Below are 17771 nucleotides of genomic sequence, written 5' to 3'. Positions count from 1 at the left end.
GGGTACGGATTCATCCGAACCCATACAGCGTTCGCGACCTTGCATCGGAGCTCTCGGGAGAATTTGTTCGGTGGTTCTGATATGTAAACGCCACGACAAGATACAGGGACGATAACCAAGACAGCGATAAACGTGCGCACCGAGCTAGTACGCAAAATTTGGATGAGATGACAACCTATGTCTTCACCGGGGACTTGCCGGGTTTGTAAACCTTGTCCTGCTCCTGGATGGTACCGTTTGCGATCTTGTCAAGGAGCTGCTGGCGAATCTGCAAAGCCTGCTTGAGCACGAAGTCCCGGCCAGCTACCGCGTTCGCGGTGAACTCCCAGATCCGTTTCATGGGAGGGATGCTGTCTTTAAGCCGGTCGAGGGTGTCGAGGAGATCGCGCGCTGGTGCGCCCCCGTTGTAGTGCGAATCGAACGAACATTGCAAGAACCCTTGAAGCGATGAATTTGTTTCAATGGAATGTCATTCTAGCGTAACCCCAGCTTAACTTACCAGCGTGATGCTCGTCGTCCGTCGGATACTTGAGTGCCGCCTCTTTGTACTCCGACGCCGCTTTGCCGTAGAGCTCGCCAACTTCCTCCGTCAGCCCTCGAGTCTTCTCGAGATTGATTGCCGTGTGGAGGTAGTAAAAGCCACGTAGCCTAACGGATCGCTATATCTCAGGTTTCAGAGGGTATTTGAGCTGAATACGTACGCGTGCGCTGAACCGACAGCATATGGGAAGAAGGAGAGATAGAAACCGATACACTCGTCGTTAGGCCTGTCGGGAAGGGTCCCGATCTCTGCCAGGAGCTCATCTGCGCCCGCTAGCAGTTCCGACAGTGGGAACTTGGAGTTCGGTCCGGGGTTCATCTTGTAAGCCTGCATGAGCACCCGGTCAGACGGAACACTAAATATTGGAACCAGATCATGTCAGGATACCTTCATGAACGCTTCCAGACGCAGACGCTTGACCCCACGGATGAAGGTTGGTTGGAAGATTTGCCCTTTGTCGCTGAATGGGACATCCTTGTAGGCCTCTTGTCCCCACCGAAGGACCTCGACAGCGGATGTGTAGAAGTCGAGAGCAGCCACACTATTGTTCTTGAAGTTATCTTCCATGAATGCTCGCATGACCCATCCCCTGTGCGATGATATACATTAGGATGTGAAGTCCGTTTCACAGTGATGCAAAATCTCACCTAACAGTCAAGGAGAGTGCAGGGCGTACGGAGTCCCAACCCTCAGTGCGCAGTCGTTTCGGAACTTGTGTTATCACTTCGCGCGATCCATTATCCGTCCATGCCTTGGACTGAGTGAACTCAAACATCACTGCAGTGGATCAATGGCGTCAGAGTATGGCATCGATGCAGCTGGCGTGCCTACTTTGCCTGTTGTACATCTCCAGAAAGTTGGGATCCGATATATGGAAGACCCGAGTATCGGCGACTAGAGCATTGGTGAGTCCTTCGATGACCTGTAACGCGAATAACAGGTAAACTCCACGTGTGGCAGAAAGACTGATGTAATACCTACTCCTTGACGTCCGAAGTAACCTGGGCCTCTCGACGTGTGCATGGGTCGGCCCTCTTTCATGGCGATCAGAGCCCTTTGCCATTCCTAAAAGCACATAGGTCGAAAAGAGCAAGGTTGAAACTGAATCAAGCAGAATACATACCTGATACGTGTACACAACCAGCCATGCCTGTGATGAAGATGACGTTGGAATCCATCGCGGCACGAGTTGGAGGTGAACCACTCACACTACTCTCCCATACCCCCGTCCTCTCCAGTTCCGGCAACATAGCAGCAGCGCGATTCCAAGGTAGCTGGCCATTCTGCATCGAGACAGCTCCCTGGGGTTCCATCGGGCGAGCTTTGAGATCCTCGAGCTTGGCTTTCGCCGTCGCGAGCTCCGCCTTGTACTGTGCCTTCTGCTTCTGCTGTGCCGCAGTCATGTTCTCGATAGGCAGCGCTGCAACAGCGCGCTCCCAAGCCTTGACGGCTAGGTCTGGCCTGTTCAGGCCCTAAGAGATGGTCAGCACCGATCATATCATGTCTGGAGAGACGCGCATGGTGCCTACCGTTCTCGCTGCAGCAAGGCGACTCCATGCTTTCGCATATGCTGGGTCGAGCTCCGTTGCCTGATCGGCGAGATCTCCTGCTGTGAGCGTCTGGACAGAGTGCATGACGCAGAACTGACCTTCTCAGCGTCGCTGCTAGCGTCCAGGTACCTTTAAGTGCAAGACATGAGCTACGACTGCACTTCATAACAACCACTTGAGGCGCAATAGAGTGTACCTGTTCAAGCCAAGAGAGCATGCTGCGCGGTTGCAATACAGGATCGCGTTCTTGTCATCGTGGTGCAGTGCCTGGGTGTACTTGTTGTACGCTGCCGAGAAGTCGTTCTTGGCAAAGAGCGCGTTGCCCTCCCCCTTGAGGCGGTCCGCCTCAGCGTTTTGTTGCATTGACATCGAGGTTGGAGTCGAAGTTCACCTCGAGGAACCTGCCTTGAGCCGCACCGCCGCGCACGTTGCATGCATTGCCGCGGCACAACCGTTTATGGGCGCTCGTTGCTTTAGGACCTCGACGGTCCGCAGCAGAACCAGGGAGCGGTATGTATAAGTATGCGTATTCGAGCATACCAAGGTCTACGTGGTACTGGTACGCCAGACAACAATATTGCCGGGAAAGCAAGAACGGCGAGAAGACCTCTCGTGCGTTAACGATCACGGATCCGGGTCTGACAACAATCTCATCTTCACGAAGTCGCCCCACTCCGTAGGGCATCCTCTAGTTCTGAGAGCAGTGAGGTACTGTTGCAGTGCCATGCTGTGGTTAGCGTCCACTGTGAACTCCCATGTGTGCCCCATAATGGGAATTGTGTCTCGTGCGGCGAAGATACGCGAGTAATTGCTTCAGGGGCACGCCTGCGTCGTAGAGCAGGTTGAACGCGCAATGCACATATCCTGATGTGCATGTAATGAGACCTCCCAACCCCACGGCGACCGTGGTTTTGACTCACAATTGTTGTGCTCCATCTGCATGCTCAGACATGTGGAGGGCAGTCAAAAGGGGTGAGATTCAGTCTCCTACGAACCGGGCCAGCTTTTGAAACCCACATGCAGAAGGAGGAGTGATGGAAGTGATATGCCGTATAGATGAATGGAGTGAGGAAAAGTTCATTGAGGAGCTGACCTCTGCGTCTTCTCCCGCGCCCACTGAGCCCTCATGTTCGCCAATCCTTCCGTCCTAGATCGCAATACTGGGGACGCTAGCTGCAAACGAGCCGCCTCAAGGTGTGGAGGTAGCTGTGCGTCATTGCGGATTACCTACAAGTATGGTGAACATCAGGTGTATCCGTGTAATGAGGAATACAACATACCGAACCAATAGCAAGGAAGAACGAGAACGTCGCAGCACTACCGAGCATGTACTGAGAGAGCGTTGGAAGGACACCTCGAGGGCCTGCGCCACCTCTGTGCAACCCGTATGAGTTTCCGATCGTAGCAAAAAGACGTGGGACGTACCGAAGAATACTGAAGGTTCCGAACAGGAAACCCATGGTCAGTCCGACACCAGCACCCATGGCAGCACCCATCCTGAGCGAGGTTCAGCCTCGTCTTCCAAACCGCTAATATGAAGACATAGCTTACTTCACTATGGAACGCACAGGTGCCCGTCAGCATCCTCCCACTGAACTCGTTCAGATCGTGACGTACACTTTTGCCAGACCGTAGGTCCAGCCTGACCCTGAGGCATCGCTACTGGAGGCATTTTAAATTAAGACTAGAGTATTCAAGAGCAGGGAGCAATATGAAGCAGCGGTGAGCGGGTGCCGACCAGAAAGCGCAAAAACCCTGACGTCGCGGAGATGGGAGTTGGTCGCAAGACGCGTCGGGTCTTCGGGGCGCCCGAATCACGCTCTGTTCCGGACCTTGCAAGTTGCTGGTGACCCCGCATTCGTGCCCCGCCCGCTGCACGACGCGACGTCTTACCAACCTCTTGCTTGCACGCTATCGATTTCACCGGACTTCAATGGAGACAGCCTTGCCGTCCTTCCCACAAGCGCAGCAGGCACAAATCAGTGCGTGACCGAGTCTTATGAGAGCCGGAGTGAGGAGTCGTGCTCAACGCCGCTTTCGTGGACAGTCCGGTCCAACCAACGGGACTTGTTCCAGGTTTCTGCTTTTCGCGAGGAGGCTGAGAACGTCTTTCGCTCATGCTTTGGTGAGTTCTATGCTGGTAACCGGCCAGGCTGTAGCGTTGAAGGTGATGTAGGGACAAGGTGGCTTACACGATGGGACAAGGAGATTGACTTCGCCGCGAACGTGCTGTACTATGGTTTGACGGTTGGTCTTGGTGAGTGATATTTGTGACAATTATAGACGACCAAACTAAAACAAGAGCGGTAGGCTCACAGACCCTGGGCGAGGAGTACACAGATGTATGGCTGCACTCCTCTCGCACTGACCGACGACCAAATCCTCGACTACGCGCCGCCCTCATATTGCTCCCTACACTACCTTCCTATCTCTTGTCAAAATGGGGTTCTGCCCTCTCACCAGTTTCCCTGATTGGGGCGACACTTCGAAAGATCCCTACGGTCCTGGAAGTGATGTCGGAGATCAACTTGGCGATATTTTACCTACGAGGGACGTATTACAACCTGGTGAAGAGGTCGTTAGGAATCAAATATGTGCGTGGCATGTCACCTCAACCTATGTTGGGCATATTAATCAGGATTGCTACTCAGATATCCGCTATACCTGAGAACCCAAACGCACGACCACCATCCTATGCTCTCCTTGGGATACTGCTTGCTGTGCGGCTGCTCCATCGAGCAATAAGCTATCTTCGCACACGGTCTGCCAAGTCAAGTCCAGAAGAGTCAAAGGGGAAGCGCGTAACGGATAGCGAGGACGACATCTTCATTGACGACCGCCGAGTCTCAACGATGCTCGAGACAGCCGGTCAGGAAGACGCGCCGCCACTTCCTGCGGAGGAAGATGACCGAACAATCCTTGACGTAGCGCATATACCCCCAGAAATACGTGCAGGGCGGAATTGCACCTTGTGCTTGGAAGAACGTACGGCGAGCTGTGCGACGGACTGCGGACACCTGTTTTGTTGGAACTGCATCGTAGGATGGGGGCGCGAGAAGGTGAGGCATTCTGAACGCTTGTTGCATATCTCACTCATAGGATCTTACAGGCTGAGTGTCCACTCTGTCGACAATCTTTGAACCTCACCTCCCTATTACCCGTGTACAATCTGTGATACCCAATATTCGTTCTTTCCGAGAAGATGATCGATAGCACAGCGTGGAAGGTAATATCACAGCAGAAACGTACAATATGTGTGCGAACATCCCACACTTTTACACCGGAAGACGAAAGTATCTTGCTCAGACAACTTGCTGAATGAGCGTGATGTTGTCACCCTTCAGCAATATACGGCCTGGATAATCGGAGGATATCAGCAGCTGCTGTGATACATATGAGTACTGGACCGCACCGATCTCTTTCCTAGGCTTTGCATCCTTGACGTAGACTTCTGCTGCATCATCCATAACGACGTTCATAAATTCATCGAAACCCTATGGGTGAAGTTTGGGTCAACTGGCCATCCACAGCAGAGATAACGGTGTAAATAGAAGAAATGTTAAGCAGGAGGCACTCATCGCGAGCAACGCCATTATGTGCAATGAAGTCGATGTCGCCTTCGGGCATGCTGAAGTTCAACGCGGAGTGCTTGCAGGTGCATCTGAACACGCACAATAATGGTCCCCTCGATACGCATCTCGATGTTGTCGTACAACCAGATCACAACTTTTGTCCTCTGTGACGAGTATGTTAGTGATGAAAGGGGCTGGGCGACGCGCCCCTACCTGTTGCAGGTTCTTAAAGATGACATTCTGAAGGACAAAGTTAGTTCAAGCACGCGGTTCTGAAGCTGAAGGCGACGTACGATGGGCTGAACCATCACCCGCTGCTGACGACCGGACATGTTGGGCTACGAAGTGATTGAAGGAAATAAGGACAGCAGAGAGGGAAGAGGGAGGAGGAGAAGGATTTAGAGGACCGGCGCAAGCGTACAGTGAAGGCACGTCCAGTTTGGCGCGCGGCGCGGAGGGCAGGTGTTTCGGGTTTTGCCGAAATGCGCTCTCTAGCGACGCGTCGCGTCTACCCAAACTTGTCCTCAACCAGTGTGTCAACAACATGGAGGTGTGTCCTCGTCTTTCTCATGCATAGAATCAATGGCCAATCTGCATATGTTCCTCTCGTAGTTGTTGGCACCCTCCAACTCCTCTACCGCGGCAGCGGTCACCTTCATTACCTTCGTCCAAGACCTCAAACGCAAGACGAAGACATGGGGTCCAATGATCGAGCTCTGCGCAAGCGGAGAGAAGACGCTTGAACGGTTTCGATACCAATTCCCGGACGATTGGCTGTATAGTGACCAGCTGAGGGGAGAGTGGAGCGCGTTTAACGAGATTCTCAAGAGGAAGAACGATTCGATACAGGAACAACTAGGTGCGTGCTCGTGTCTTTGTCATAGAAGGGAAGAGGCGCGAACGTTGGGTTGCAGCCGGACTCCAGCTCAAAATCGTTGCGGAGGACAAGATCGTCGAGAACAAGATCAACGACATCATCCAAGAGTGGGAGCAAACGCGACCAGTACAGGGAAGCATGCGCGCCGACACGGCACTCAACACCATCAACATCTTTGAGGGCAAGCTCACCCGCGTACAAGAAGATTACGAGCTCGTCTGCAAAGCGAAGGAGGCCCTTGACCTCGAGCTCATCCGTCACACGCGATTAGAGCCTGTCTTTGAGGAGCTCCGTGACCTAAAGGCCGTCTGGACGGCGTTGTCGGGCGTATGGAACCAGATTGGCGAGCTGCGCGAGATGACGTGGGCTACGGTGCAGCCGAGGAAGCTCAGACAACAGCTGGACAGTTTGTTGTCGTCGACGAAGGAGATGCCGACGCGCATGCGACAGTATGCTGCGTTCGAGTACGTGCAGGACCAGTTGCGGGGACTTCTCAAAGCCAACACGCTCATCTCGGAGCTCAAGTCGGAGGCGTTGAAGGATAGGCACTGGAAGCAGTTGTTTAAGGTCTTGAGGGTACCATCCCAGATCAGTCTTCCATTGTGAGTGTTTTCCCGCTATGTATATGAGTGTCGCAGCCGAAGATTGGCACAGGATGACTCTTGGACATGTGTACGACATGGACTTGCGGAAGAACGAGAACCTCATTAAGGAGGTCATTATTCAAGCACAGGGAGAGGTACGTCTACGCGGAGCTCACAATCACTATCTTCACTAAGTTATGCTACAGATGGCTCTCGAGGAGTACATCCGGCAAGTCAAGGAGACCTGGACGAGTTACACTCTTGACCTTGTCAACTACCAGAACAAATGCCGTCTGATCAGGTATGTCTCCATAATTCGCCGCATAGTTGTCATACTCATGACTCTTGGTAGGGGATGGGACGACTTGTTCAACAAGTGCAGCGAGAACTTGAACTCGCTCACGCAAATGAAGTTGTCTCCCTACTACAAGGGTAGGTTCAGTAGCGTGATGTTTGTGCTCGTTGCTCTATGCTGACCATCGTGATCGTGTATAGTATTCGAGGAAGAAGCAAGTGCTTGGGAGGAGAAACTGAACCGTATACACGTACTCTTCGGTACGTCCATACATCTAGCTGCAGAGTCTTCAGCTTACGTCGTCTCCTAGACGTCTGGATTGATGTGCAACGGCGGTGGGTCTATCTCGAAGGTATCTTCTCCGGGAGCGCCGATATCAAGCACCTTCTCCCTGTCGAGTCCGCGCGCTTCCAGAACATCAACACCGAATTCCTCGCAGTCATGAAGAAGGTCTACAAGTCACCTTTCGTTATCGACGTGATGAACATCCAGGGCATTCAGAAGTCCCTCGAGCGGTTGGCGGACTTGCTCACGAAAATCCAGAAGGCTCTCGGAGAGTACCTGGAGCGAGAGCGTGCTTCCTTCCCTCGGTTCTACTTCGTCGGTGACGAGGACCTGCTGGAAATCATCGGTAACAGCAAAGAGATCCTGCGCATCATGAAGCATCTCAAGAAGATGTTCGCGGGTATCTCGACCATCATGTTGGACGACGAGTTGACTCAAATTCAAGGCATGGCGTCTCGAGAGGGCGAGGAGGTCCGGTTCAAGGATCCTATTCTCTTCAAGGACTACCCCAAGATCAACGACTGGTTGACGAAGCTGGAGGCGGAGATGCGGGTGTCTTTGGCGCAACTGCTCTGCGACGCGGTAGCAGAGCTCCAATCTTTCTATGGCACCGTCTCGCCTTTGCCTCAAGACCAGTTCATAGGCTGGTTGGAGAAGTATCCTGCTCAGTTGGTTATCCTCGCTATCCAGGTCGTGTGGACGGCGTCTGTTGAAGATGCACTAGAGAGTTCTCAGCCTCTGGACGGCCCTCTCGATACCGTGCGACAGGGTCTTGACCTTCTTGCCGACGTTGTATTGACAGAGCTCACGCCGGTGACGCGTCGCAAGTGCGAGCACCTCATCACGGAACTGGTTCACCAGCGCGACGTGACACGTACGCTCATCCAACAGCGCGTCACGGACAACCGGGCCTTCTCTTGGCTCTACCAGATGCGCTTCTACCTGAATCGGAACATCGACAACCCTCTCGACAGGCTCTCCATCCGCGTTGCGGACGCGTCCTTCCCGTACGGATGGGAGTATCTTGGTGTTCCCGACCGTCTGGTCCAGACGCCACTTACGGACAGGTGTTACCTCACCCTCACGCAAGCGTTGGACAATCAGCTTGGTGGCTCTCCGTTCGGTCCTGCTGGAACCGGTAAGCCAAACACAATCATCGCACAAAGAAGATGCTGACAAACTTGCAGGCAAGACCGAGTCTGTCAAGGCTCTTGGTGTACAGTTGGGTCGCTTCGTCCTTGTCTTCTGTTGTGACGAGACATTCGACTTGCAAGCTATGGGTCGTATCTTCGTCGGCCTCTGCCAAGTCGGCGCATGGGGATGCTTCGACGAGTTCAACCGTCTTGAGGAGCGTATCCTCAGCGCTGTCTCGCAGGAGGTCCAGAGCATTCAGCAGGGTCTCGCCGCGCTCGTGAAGAACCCGAATACCGAAATCGAGCTTGTCGGCAAGAGCGTCAAGCTCAACAAGAACATGGGTATCTTCATCACGACTAACCCGAACTACGCCGGTCGTTCTCAGCTCCCGCCCAACCTTACGAAGCTGTTCCGTCCCATGGCCATGACGCGCCCAGATCGCGAGCTCATTGCTCAGGTCATGCTGTTCTCTCAGGGCTTCCGGACGGCAGAGTCCCTCGCGTCAAAGATCGTGCCATTCTTCAACCTGTGCGACGAGCAGCTCTCGCCTCAGCCGCATTATGACTTCGGTCTTCGTGCGCTGAAGGCTGTCTTGGCGTCCGCTGGTATCCTCAAGCGTGAGCGTCTGCTCGCTTCGAGGAACGAGGGTGCCGATGCTGCTGGCCTCTCCGACGCGTCATCTGAACAGGTCATCGTCATCCAGAGTGTGACCGAGACCATCGTGCCCAAGCTCGTCGCTGACGATGTTCCACTGCTGACCAGGTAAGCATGAATGATCTTCGTACAAGTGTAGTCATTGCTTACATCTGTTGCAGTCTACTCACGGATGTCTTCCCGGGCGTAGACTACGTTCCGGTTGATCTCGACGCGCTCCGCGAACAAATCAGCAAGGTCTGCGCCGAGCGTCGTCTCGTCGAAGGCGAGCGCTGGATCAATAAGATCCTACAACTCTACCAAATCCAAAAGATCCAGCACGGTCTCATGATGGTCGGCCCCTCCGGTAGTGGCAAGACCAATGCGTGGCAGGTGCTCCTCGCTGCTCTTGAGCGACTTGATGGCGTCGAGGGTGTGCAATACGTCATTGATCCCAAGGCAATGCACAAGGACGCGCTCTATGGTACGCTTGACCCGACGACTCGTGAGTGGAAGGATGGTCTCTTCACGCATACGCTACGAAAGATCGTCGACGACGTTCGTGGCGAGAGCGGCAAGAGGCATTGGATCATCTTCGACGGTGACGTCGATCCGGAGTGGGTCGAGAACTTGAACAGGTACGTTCCTAAAGAGGTTCTTCTTTCGTCCCATGCTCATCCAGGGCTTCTAGTGTTCTCGACGACAACAAGCTGCTCACTCTCCCGAATGGAGAGCGTCTCAACCTTCCGCCCAATGTCCGCATCATGTTCGAGGTCGAGCACCTGAAGTACGCAACCCTCGCTACCGTCAGTCGCTGTGGTATGATTTGGTTCAGCGAGGATGTTGTGGAGCCTGCGATGGTCTTCCGACACTACTTGGAGACGCTCTCGACAGTCCCTCTCGATGCGGACGACGACGAGGCTGCTGAAATCGCTACACGGCGCCCCGATGGAGAAGGCGCAGGGTCTCCGCACCTCGCCACCCAGAAGCAAATTGCCGCCATCCTCGAGCCTTTCTTCGGCGAAGGCGAACTCATCATGAGCGCGCTCCAATATGCGGAGACTATCGAACACATCATGGACTTCACGGTTACTCGATCCCTCAACACACTCTTCTCCCTCATAAACAAGACGGTCCGCAACGTCATTGAGTACAACATCCAACACTCCGACTTCCCCCTGTCCCACGAGCGCGTCGAGCAGTATGTTACCAAGCGTCTGCTTGTCAACATCATTTGGGCCTTTTCCGGAGATGCTCGCCTGGAGCTCCGTGCTGAGCTCGGCGACTTCTTGCGGAAGCACACCGGCGTTGACCTTCCTCCTCTCACTCCTGGAGGCTCCCTCCTCGATTACGACGTGCAAGTCGCCAACGGAGAGTGGAGCGCTTGGCAAGCTCGAGTTCCGGTCATCGAGATCGAATCTCATGCTGTCACGGCGTCGGACGTTGTCGTGCCCACGGTTGATACCGTCCGTCACGAGGAGGTCTTGTATTCGTGGCTCTCTGAGCATAAGCCGCTGATGCTCTGTGGACCTCCTGGTTCCGGAAAGACCATGACACTCTTCAGTGCGCTCCGCAAGCTGCCGGACATGGAGGTCGTTGGCCTGAACTTCTCAAGTGCCACCGTGCCTGAGTTGATACTCAAGACCTTCGAGCAGTACTGCGAGTACCGCAAGACCCCGAACGGTGTTATCCTTGCCCCGACGCAGATCGGTCGTTGGCTCGTCGTCTTCTGTGATGAGATTAACCTCCCCGCTACCGACAAGTATGGCACTCAGCGTGTCATCTCGTTCATTCGTCAGCTGGTTGAGTGTGGTGGTTACTGGAGGACTAGCGACATGGCTTGGGTCAAGCTCGAGCGCATCCAATTCGTTGGCGCTTGTAACCCGCCGACTGACCCTGGTCGTGTTCCCTTGAGCCACCGTTTTTTGCGCCATGCGCCACTCGTCATGGTCGACTACCCCGGAGAACTGTCTCTCAAACAGATCTACGGGACGTACAACCGCGCCCTGCTCAAGGTCGTTCCCAACCTCCGCGCATACGCCGAACCTCTCACAGATGCCATGGTTGACGTCTATCTCGCGTCCCAGAAGCGCTTCACCACCGATATCCAGGCCCACTACGTCTATAGTCCTCGTGAGCTCACGCGTTGGGTCCGTGGTATCTACGAGGCCATCCGGCCTTTGGAAATCCTGTCCGTCGAGGGTCTTGTCCGGGTATGGGCACACGAAGCTTTGCGTCTCTTCCAAGATCGTCTTGTCACCGAAGAGGAGAAGAAATGGACAGACGAAACCATCGACAATGCGGCGACGGAGCACTTCCCCACCATTAACCGTGACGAAGCCCTGAACAGGCCTATCCTCTTCTCCAACTGGACGTCGAAGAACTATATTCCTGTTGACCGTGAGGTTCTTCGCGAGTACACGAAGGCCCGTCTGCGCGTATTCTACGAAGAAGAGTTGGATGTTCCGCTCGTGCTTTTCAACGACGTCTTGGACCACGTCTTGCGTATTGATCGTGTTTTCCGTCAAGTTCAGGGCCACTTGCTCCTCATTGGTGTCAGTGGTAGTGGAAAGGTCAGTGTCATCATCTGGACGAATGTGCTTTCATTGATCCTTCGCTGTAGACTACGCTGTCGCGCTTCGTTGCCTGGATGAATGGCCTCAGCATCTTCCAGATCAAGGTCTCCAACAAGTATACCGGAGAGGATTTCGACGAGGACCTGCGGACCGTTCTGCGCCGTGCGGGATGCAAGGGCGAGAAGATCTGCTTCATTATGGATGAGTCAAACGTGCTCGACTCTGGTTTCCTGGAGCGCATGAACACGCTGCTCGCCAACGCCGAGGTTCCTGGTCTGTTCGAAGGAGACGAACATGCTGCGCTCATGACGGCTTGTAAGGAAGGCTCACAGCGTGACGGTCTCATGCTCGACTCACAGGAAGAGCTGTACCGTTGGTTCACGCAACAAGTTGCGAAGAACCTGCACGTCGTGTTCACGATGAACCCTCCGGAGAACGGCTTGGCTTCCCGCGCGGCCACCTCTCCTGCCTTGTTCAACCGTTGCGTGCTTGACTGGTTCGGTGACTGGTCCGATCAGGCGTTCTACCAGGTTGGCTTGGAGTTCACAAACACGCTTGACCTGGACCTGCCCTCCTACAACCCTCCTACCATGTTCCCCATCGCATACCGCGACTTGTCAATGCCTCCTACCCACCGTGCTGCTGTCGTCAACGGATTGGTCCACGTTCACCAGTCTATGCATCAGATCAACCAACGCCTCAGTCGGCGCCAGGGTCGTTATAATTATGTCACCCCACGTCACTACCTCGACTTGTGAGTACTACGCTGCGGTCATTGAGTCGTGACTAACTCATTTCGTCATACAGCATCAACCATTACGTGCGCTTGCACAACGAGAAGCGCGAGGAGCTCGAGGAGCAACAGCGTCACCTTCACGTCGGTCTCGATAAGCTCAAGGACACCGTTGAGCAGGTCGAGGAGCTGCGGAAGAGTCTCGCCATCAAGCGCACACAGCTCGAGGCAAAGAACAGCGAAGCCAACGAGAAACTGAAGCGCATGGTGTCCGACCAGCAGGAAGCCGAGCAGAAGAAGGCGGCGTCTCTCGAGATCCAGACTGCTCTCGCTGAACAGGACAAGAACATCAAGCAACGTCGCGAGATCGTTATGGCAGACTTGGCCGATGCTGAGCCAGCTGTCCTCGAAGCTCAGTCGGCTGTCAGTAACATCAAGCGTCAGCACTTGCAGGAAGTGCGTACGATGGCCAACCCGCCCGAGGCTGTCAAACTCGCGATGGAGTCCGTTTGCACGCTGCTAGGCCACAAGATCGACAGCTGGCGCACAGTGCAGGGTATCATCCGTCGTGACGACTTCATCCAACGCATCGTCAACTACGACACTGCCAACCAAATGACGAAGCACCTCCGCGAACTCATGAAGCGTGACTTCCTCAGCCGTCCATCCTACAACTTTGAGACCGTCCAACGTGCAAGTAAGGCTTGCGGTCCCCTCGTCAAGTGGGCCATCGCTCAGGTCAAGTTTTCCGAGATCTTGGACAAGGTCGAACCCCTGCGTAACGAGGTGCAATCGCTTGAGGATCAGGCGGAGGCTACGAAGCAGCAGGCGCAGATGATGGTCACGATGATTGCTGAGCTGGAGGCCAGTATCGAGCGCTACAAGGAGGAGTACGCGGGTCTCATCCGTGAGACTGAAGCTATCAAGGCGGAGATGGAGCGCGTCGAAAGCAAGGTGGACCGCAGTATGAAGCTTTTGGAGAGCTTGTCCTCGGAGAAGACGCGTTGGGAGGATGGCAGCCGCACGTTCGACACGGAGATGGGTACCATCGTTGGAGACGTCCTACTCTCCGCGGCCTTCCTGGCCTATGCGGGATTCTTCGACCAGCAGTACCGCGAGATGATGTGGCAAGAATGGTCGGCGCATCTGTCCGAGGCTGGAGTTAAGTTCAAAGCAGAGCTTTCCCTCCCCGACTACCTGTCTACTGCGGACGACCGTCTCAACTGGCAGTCAAAGGGCTTGCCTTCTGACACTTTATGCACGGAGAACGCCATCATGATCAAGCGATACAGTCGCTATCCCCTCATCATCGATCCCACCGGCCAGGCTACGACATTCCTGGCTAAGGAGTACCATGACCGTAAGATCCAAACTACAAGCTTCCTCGACGAGAAGTTCCTCAAGGTGCTCGAGAGCGCCCTGCGTTTCGGAAACACCTTGCTCATCGAGGATGTCGAACATCTTGACCCTATCCTCAACCCCGTCCTCAATAGGGAGATCAGGCGTACGGGCGGTCGTGTCCTTATCCGCCTGGGTAGTCAAGACATCGACTTCTCTCCCTCCTTCACCATGTTTTTGTCCACTCGTGACCCCTCTGTCGAGTTCTCGCCGGATATTTGTAGTCGTGTCACCTTCGTCAACTTCACCATGACGAGGAGCAGTCTGCAGAGCCAGTCACTGGACCAGGTCCTGAAGGTCGAGCGTCCGGACACTGAGCGGAAGCGCACGGACTTGATGAAGATGCAAGGAGAGTTCCGTCTCCGACTGCGCACACTTGAGAAGCTCTTACTTCAGGCACTCAACGAGTCGTCTGGCAACATCCTGGACGACGACAAGGTCATTAACACCCTAGAGACGCTGAAGCGGGAAGCCGCCGAGATCACTCGAAAGGTGGAGGAGACTGATCTCGTCATGAAGGAAGTTGAAGAGGTGACGGCCGAATATCTTCCCATTGCTCAAGCGTGCAGCGCCGTCTTCTTCATCTTGGAGCAACTCAATCTCGTCAACCACTTCTACCAGTTCTCCCTGCGGTTCTTCCTCGACATTTTCGACTATGTGCTCCACCATAATCCCAACCTCCGCAACGTCACTGATCATGCGAAGCGCAGGGAGATTCTCCTCAGTGACCTTTTCCTTGTCGTCTTCAAGAGGACGTCGCGCGCCCTGCTTCATCGTGACCATGTCATGCTCGCTGTCTTGCTCGCGCAGGTAAAACTCCGGGGTGTGGAAGAGATTGCAGACGAGTTGGAGTTCTTCCTCGAGAGCGGAGATGGTGCTCTCGTCACCAATACGGACGGTTTCAAGTCCAGCATCCTTACCCCAGATCAACTGCAGCGTGTTGTCACATTCGCGAAACAGTCCATGTTCAAGCCGGTAGTCAACCACCTCACGGAGCACGAAGATGAATGGGTGCCGTTCCTCGAGTCGAGCGCACCTGAACAGGCCGTCCCCTCACCATGGGATCCAAGCACCCGTGAGTACTGTGCATGTCATTGATGACCCTCCGTTGATGGGTTGCTGTTTTAGCTGCGGTCGAGGCGATTCGCAACATGATCATCATCAAGTGCCTGCGTCCGGACCGCCTTCTCCAGTCAACAGCGTCCTTCGTGCGCGTCGTCTTCCAGACCGATATCGCCGCTGAGCATGCCTACGAACTTGGTCAGATTGTCAGCGACGAAATTCAGCCTGCCACCCCTGTAGCGTTGGTCTCTGTACCCGGAACCGATGCGAGTTACCGTGTGGAGAACCTTGTGCAGAACACTGGTTCCCGTTGCGCGTCGATCGCTATGGGCTCTGAAGAAGGTTTCAAGCTTGCGGAACAGGCTGTGGGAATGGCAGCGAGACAGGGAACCTGGGTGCTGCTCAAGAATGTGCATCTTGCGCCTGCTTGGCTCGGAGAGCTCGAGAAGAAGCTGCAGACTCTTGGTCCGCACAGGAATTTCCGTCTGTTCCTCGCGATGGAGGCGAACCCGAACATTCCCGTGAACATTCTGCGCCAGTCGCGCATCCTCATGAACGAGCCTCCCCCGGGTGTCAAGGCCAACCTCTCGGACTCGCTGCGTGGTATCGCGCCCAGCCGCCTCGCTCAGGGACCGGCAGAGAAGGTCCGCTTGTACTTCTTGCTCGCATGGTTCCATGCCGTCGTACAAGAGCGTCTGCGTTACGTTCCTCTCGGGTGGAGCAAGACGTATGACTTCAACGACTCTGACATGGCAGCCGCCTTCACCACCATCGATACTTGGCTCAACAGCATCGCGAAGGGCCGTGCGAACGTCGACCCTGCCTCTATCCCTTGGGACGCCATCCGTACCCTCGTCAAGCAGTCGGTGTATGGTGGTAGGGTGGACAGTGACTTCGACCAGAGAATCGTGGATGCGTTCGTGGACGGGCTCTTCACGCCATCCGCGTACAACGTCGACTTTGACCTTGTCCCGAGCGTCACTGGTTCAAAGATCCTCACTGTTCCCGATGGCACGAAGCTCGAGCACTTCCTCTCCTGGGTGCAACAGTTGCCCGACCGTGAGCCGCCTTCCTGGCTCAGCCTGCCTCCTACGGCCGAGCGCGTCATTGCTATCGCTCAAGGTATGCCTAATTCTTCTTCCTACATAAGTTGTCGTGTGCTCATGCCACCACAGGAAACGAGCTCCTCGGCAAGCTGCGCAAGATGCGTACGTTGGCGGATGACGATGACGAGATCGCACCTGCCGCTGGACCGTCACAAGGTCAGGCGTCTCGGCAGCCGGCCTGGATGCGCCAACTTCATGAGCGTTGTAAGGAGTGGCTCGAGCAGCTCCCAGCGGTAAGTTGGTAATCATTCAGCGTAGGGAACTCTACGACTAACACTCGAATCATCAGAACTTCCACACGTTGCAGAAGCAGAGCACAGAGCACTCAGACCCTCTGTACCGTCTCTTCTTCCGCGAGGGATCGATTGGAAGCAAGCTGCTATCGCAGGTCCACAAGGACTTGACGGATGTTGTCAAGGTCTGCGAGGGTTCTCTCAAACAGACGAACCACCTCCGTACCCTCATGAGCTCGCTCACCAAGGGTAAGGGTCTTGACGTTGTACAACTTGCTATGACTGACGGCAGCTTCAGGCACGATTCCTACTCACTGGCGGCGCTACAAGGTGCACAAGGCCATGGGCGTCTCCGAGTGGATCTCAAACTTCGCACGCCGTCTTGCCCAATTGGACCAGATCGCTATGCTCGACAACCTCAACAATGTCGAGGTCTGGCTTGGAGGACTGTTCTTCCCCGAGGCCTACATCACTGCCACTCGGCAAGCTGTTGCGCACCGCAAGAGGTGGAGTTTGGAGACCTTGTGTCTCGAGCTCGATATTGAGAAGGTCAACGACCCCGGCGCATTCATCGTCGATGGTGAGTGTCAACTCTCCGGTCCTCCAACTATATGCTGATTCGCATTTTTCAAGGTCTCGTGCTCGAGGGTGCTGCTTGGGCAACGGACAAGCTGATGCTCAACGACGGCGAGACTGTCCGTCTTGGACCCTCTCAGATCCGCTGGGTACAGTCGGAGGAAACGGCGCCGAACAGGGTCAACCTGCCGGTCTACCTCAACGGCGACCGTAGCGACGTCATGTTCACGGTCGATCTACCCTTCGACAGTGCTGCAGGCGCGTTGGTTGCGACTCGGGCGGTCTGCTTGACTGCTGGCAGTTAAGCGGTATATGTATCTCTCTAGGTCAATGTTGGATTAGAGGGTAGATTCTGGAGCACACATATATACTCGCATACCCAACACGTATCATACATAGTACCTTCCTTTGTGATGTCTTTCTAATGCCTGCTAATGAACTTCACGATTTCTCAATCTTTTAGTGCGGTGTGAGTATGGGTATGTCATCCATACAGTGTCTTCTTGTGACGATGCGCCGGTTTGGGTCGAACGCCAGCACGATTTGTATAAAAAAACACGATATGCTCTACTGCTTCAGCTTCCAGGCCTAAGCTCGGGCTTGCCAAGTTCGAGCT

The 17771-nt window shown here is 54.6% G+C and overlaps 5 protein-coding genes across 5 annotated transcripts; 2 read left to right on the top strand and 3 right to left on the bottom strand.

The window, feature by feature from the left end:
- Window positions 1-175: 175 nt before the first annotated feature.
- On the bottom strand, window positions 176-2460 carry L226DRAFT_541311 (uncharacterized protein; the record flags this gene model as incomplete). Its single annotated transcript, XM_067682047.1, has 11 exons — window positions 176-438; window positions 500-648; window positions 702-868; window positions 929-1130; window positions 1189-1318; window positions 1373-1463; window positions 1523-1606; window positions 1750-2013; window positions 2071-2147; window positions 2264-2265; window positions 2288-2460. The coding sequence occupies 11 exons, from the start codon at window positions 2458-2460 to the stop codon at window positions 176-178; spliced, it is 1602 nt and encodes a 533-aa protein (XP_067542191.1).
- A 588-nt stretch (window positions 2461-3048) lies between these two features.
- On the bottom strand, window positions 3049-3945 carry L226DRAFT_527889 (uncharacterized protein). The gene is given in 5 exon segments (XM_067679210.1): window positions 3049-3318; window positions 3372-3465; window positions 3517-3588; window positions 3692-3695; window positions 3709-3945. The coding sequence occupies 5 exon segments, from the start codon at window positions 3761-3763 to the stop codon at window positions 3169-3171; spliced, it is 375 nt and encodes a 124-aa protein (XP_067542190.1). The 5' UTR covers window positions 3764-3945; the 3' UTR covers window positions 3049-3168.
- L226DRAFT_548845 (peroxisome assembly protein per8) lies at window positions 3916-5330 on the top strand. The gene is made up of 6 exons (XM_067682634.1): window positions 3916-4073; window positions 4139-4216; window positions 4268-4348; window positions 4402-4685; window positions 4743-5150; window positions 5201-5330. Exons 1-6 carry the CDS (start codon window positions 4025-4027, stop codon window positions 5264-5266), a joined length of 966 nt encoding a protein of 321 aa, XP_067542189.1. The 5' UTR covers window positions 3916-4024; the 3' UTR covers window positions 5267-5330.
- On the bottom strand, window positions 5313-6086 carry L226DRAFT_2780 (Sm-like ribonucleoprotein). The gene is made up of 5 exons (XM_067673543.1): window positions 5957-6086; window positions 5877-5903; window positions 5765-5827; window positions 5504-5585; window positions 5313-5446 (listed from the first exon to the last, which is right to left on the bottom strand). Exons 1-5 carry the CDS (start codon window positions 5993-5995, stop codon window positions 5394-5396), a joined length of 264 nt encoding a protein of 87 aa, XP_067542188.1. The 5' UTR covers window positions 5996-6086; the 3' UTR covers window positions 5313-5393.
- A 107-nt stretch (window positions 6087-6193) lies between these two features.
- L226DRAFT_606899 (dynein heavy chain protein 1) lies at window positions 6194-17603 on the top strand. Its single transcript, XM_067685718.1, has 18 exons — window positions 6194-6213; window positions 6276-6522; window positions 6578-7142; window positions 7195-7279; window positions 7331-7425; window positions 7477-7556; window positions 7620-7679; window positions 7730-8842; window positions 8892-9600; window positions 9654-10109; window positions 10163-12044; window positions 12095-12801; window positions 12855-15253; window positions 15307-16362; window positions 16416-16579; window positions 16636-16828; window positions 16878-17159; window positions 17213-17603. The coding sequence occupies exons 1-18, from the start codon at window positions 6208-6210 to the stop codon at window positions 17458-17460; spliced, it is 10347 nt and encodes a 3448-aa protein (XP_067542187.1). The 5' UTR covers window positions 6194-6207; the 3' UTR covers window positions 17461-17603.
- Window positions 17604-17771: the final 168 nt, after the last annotated feature.

The sequence above is a fragment of the Lentinus tigrinus genome (assembly GCF_003813185.1).
Source record: "Lentinus tigrinus ALCF2SS1-7 unplaced genomic scaffold L226scaffold_1, whole genome shotgun sequence".
Lineage (NCBI taxonomy): Eukaryota > Fungi > Basidiomycota > Agaricomycetes > Polyporales > Polyporaceae > Lentinus > Lentinus tigrinus.
Note: the sequence above shows the minus strand (reverse complement) of the source record. Positions and strands in the feature narration are given on the sequence as shown.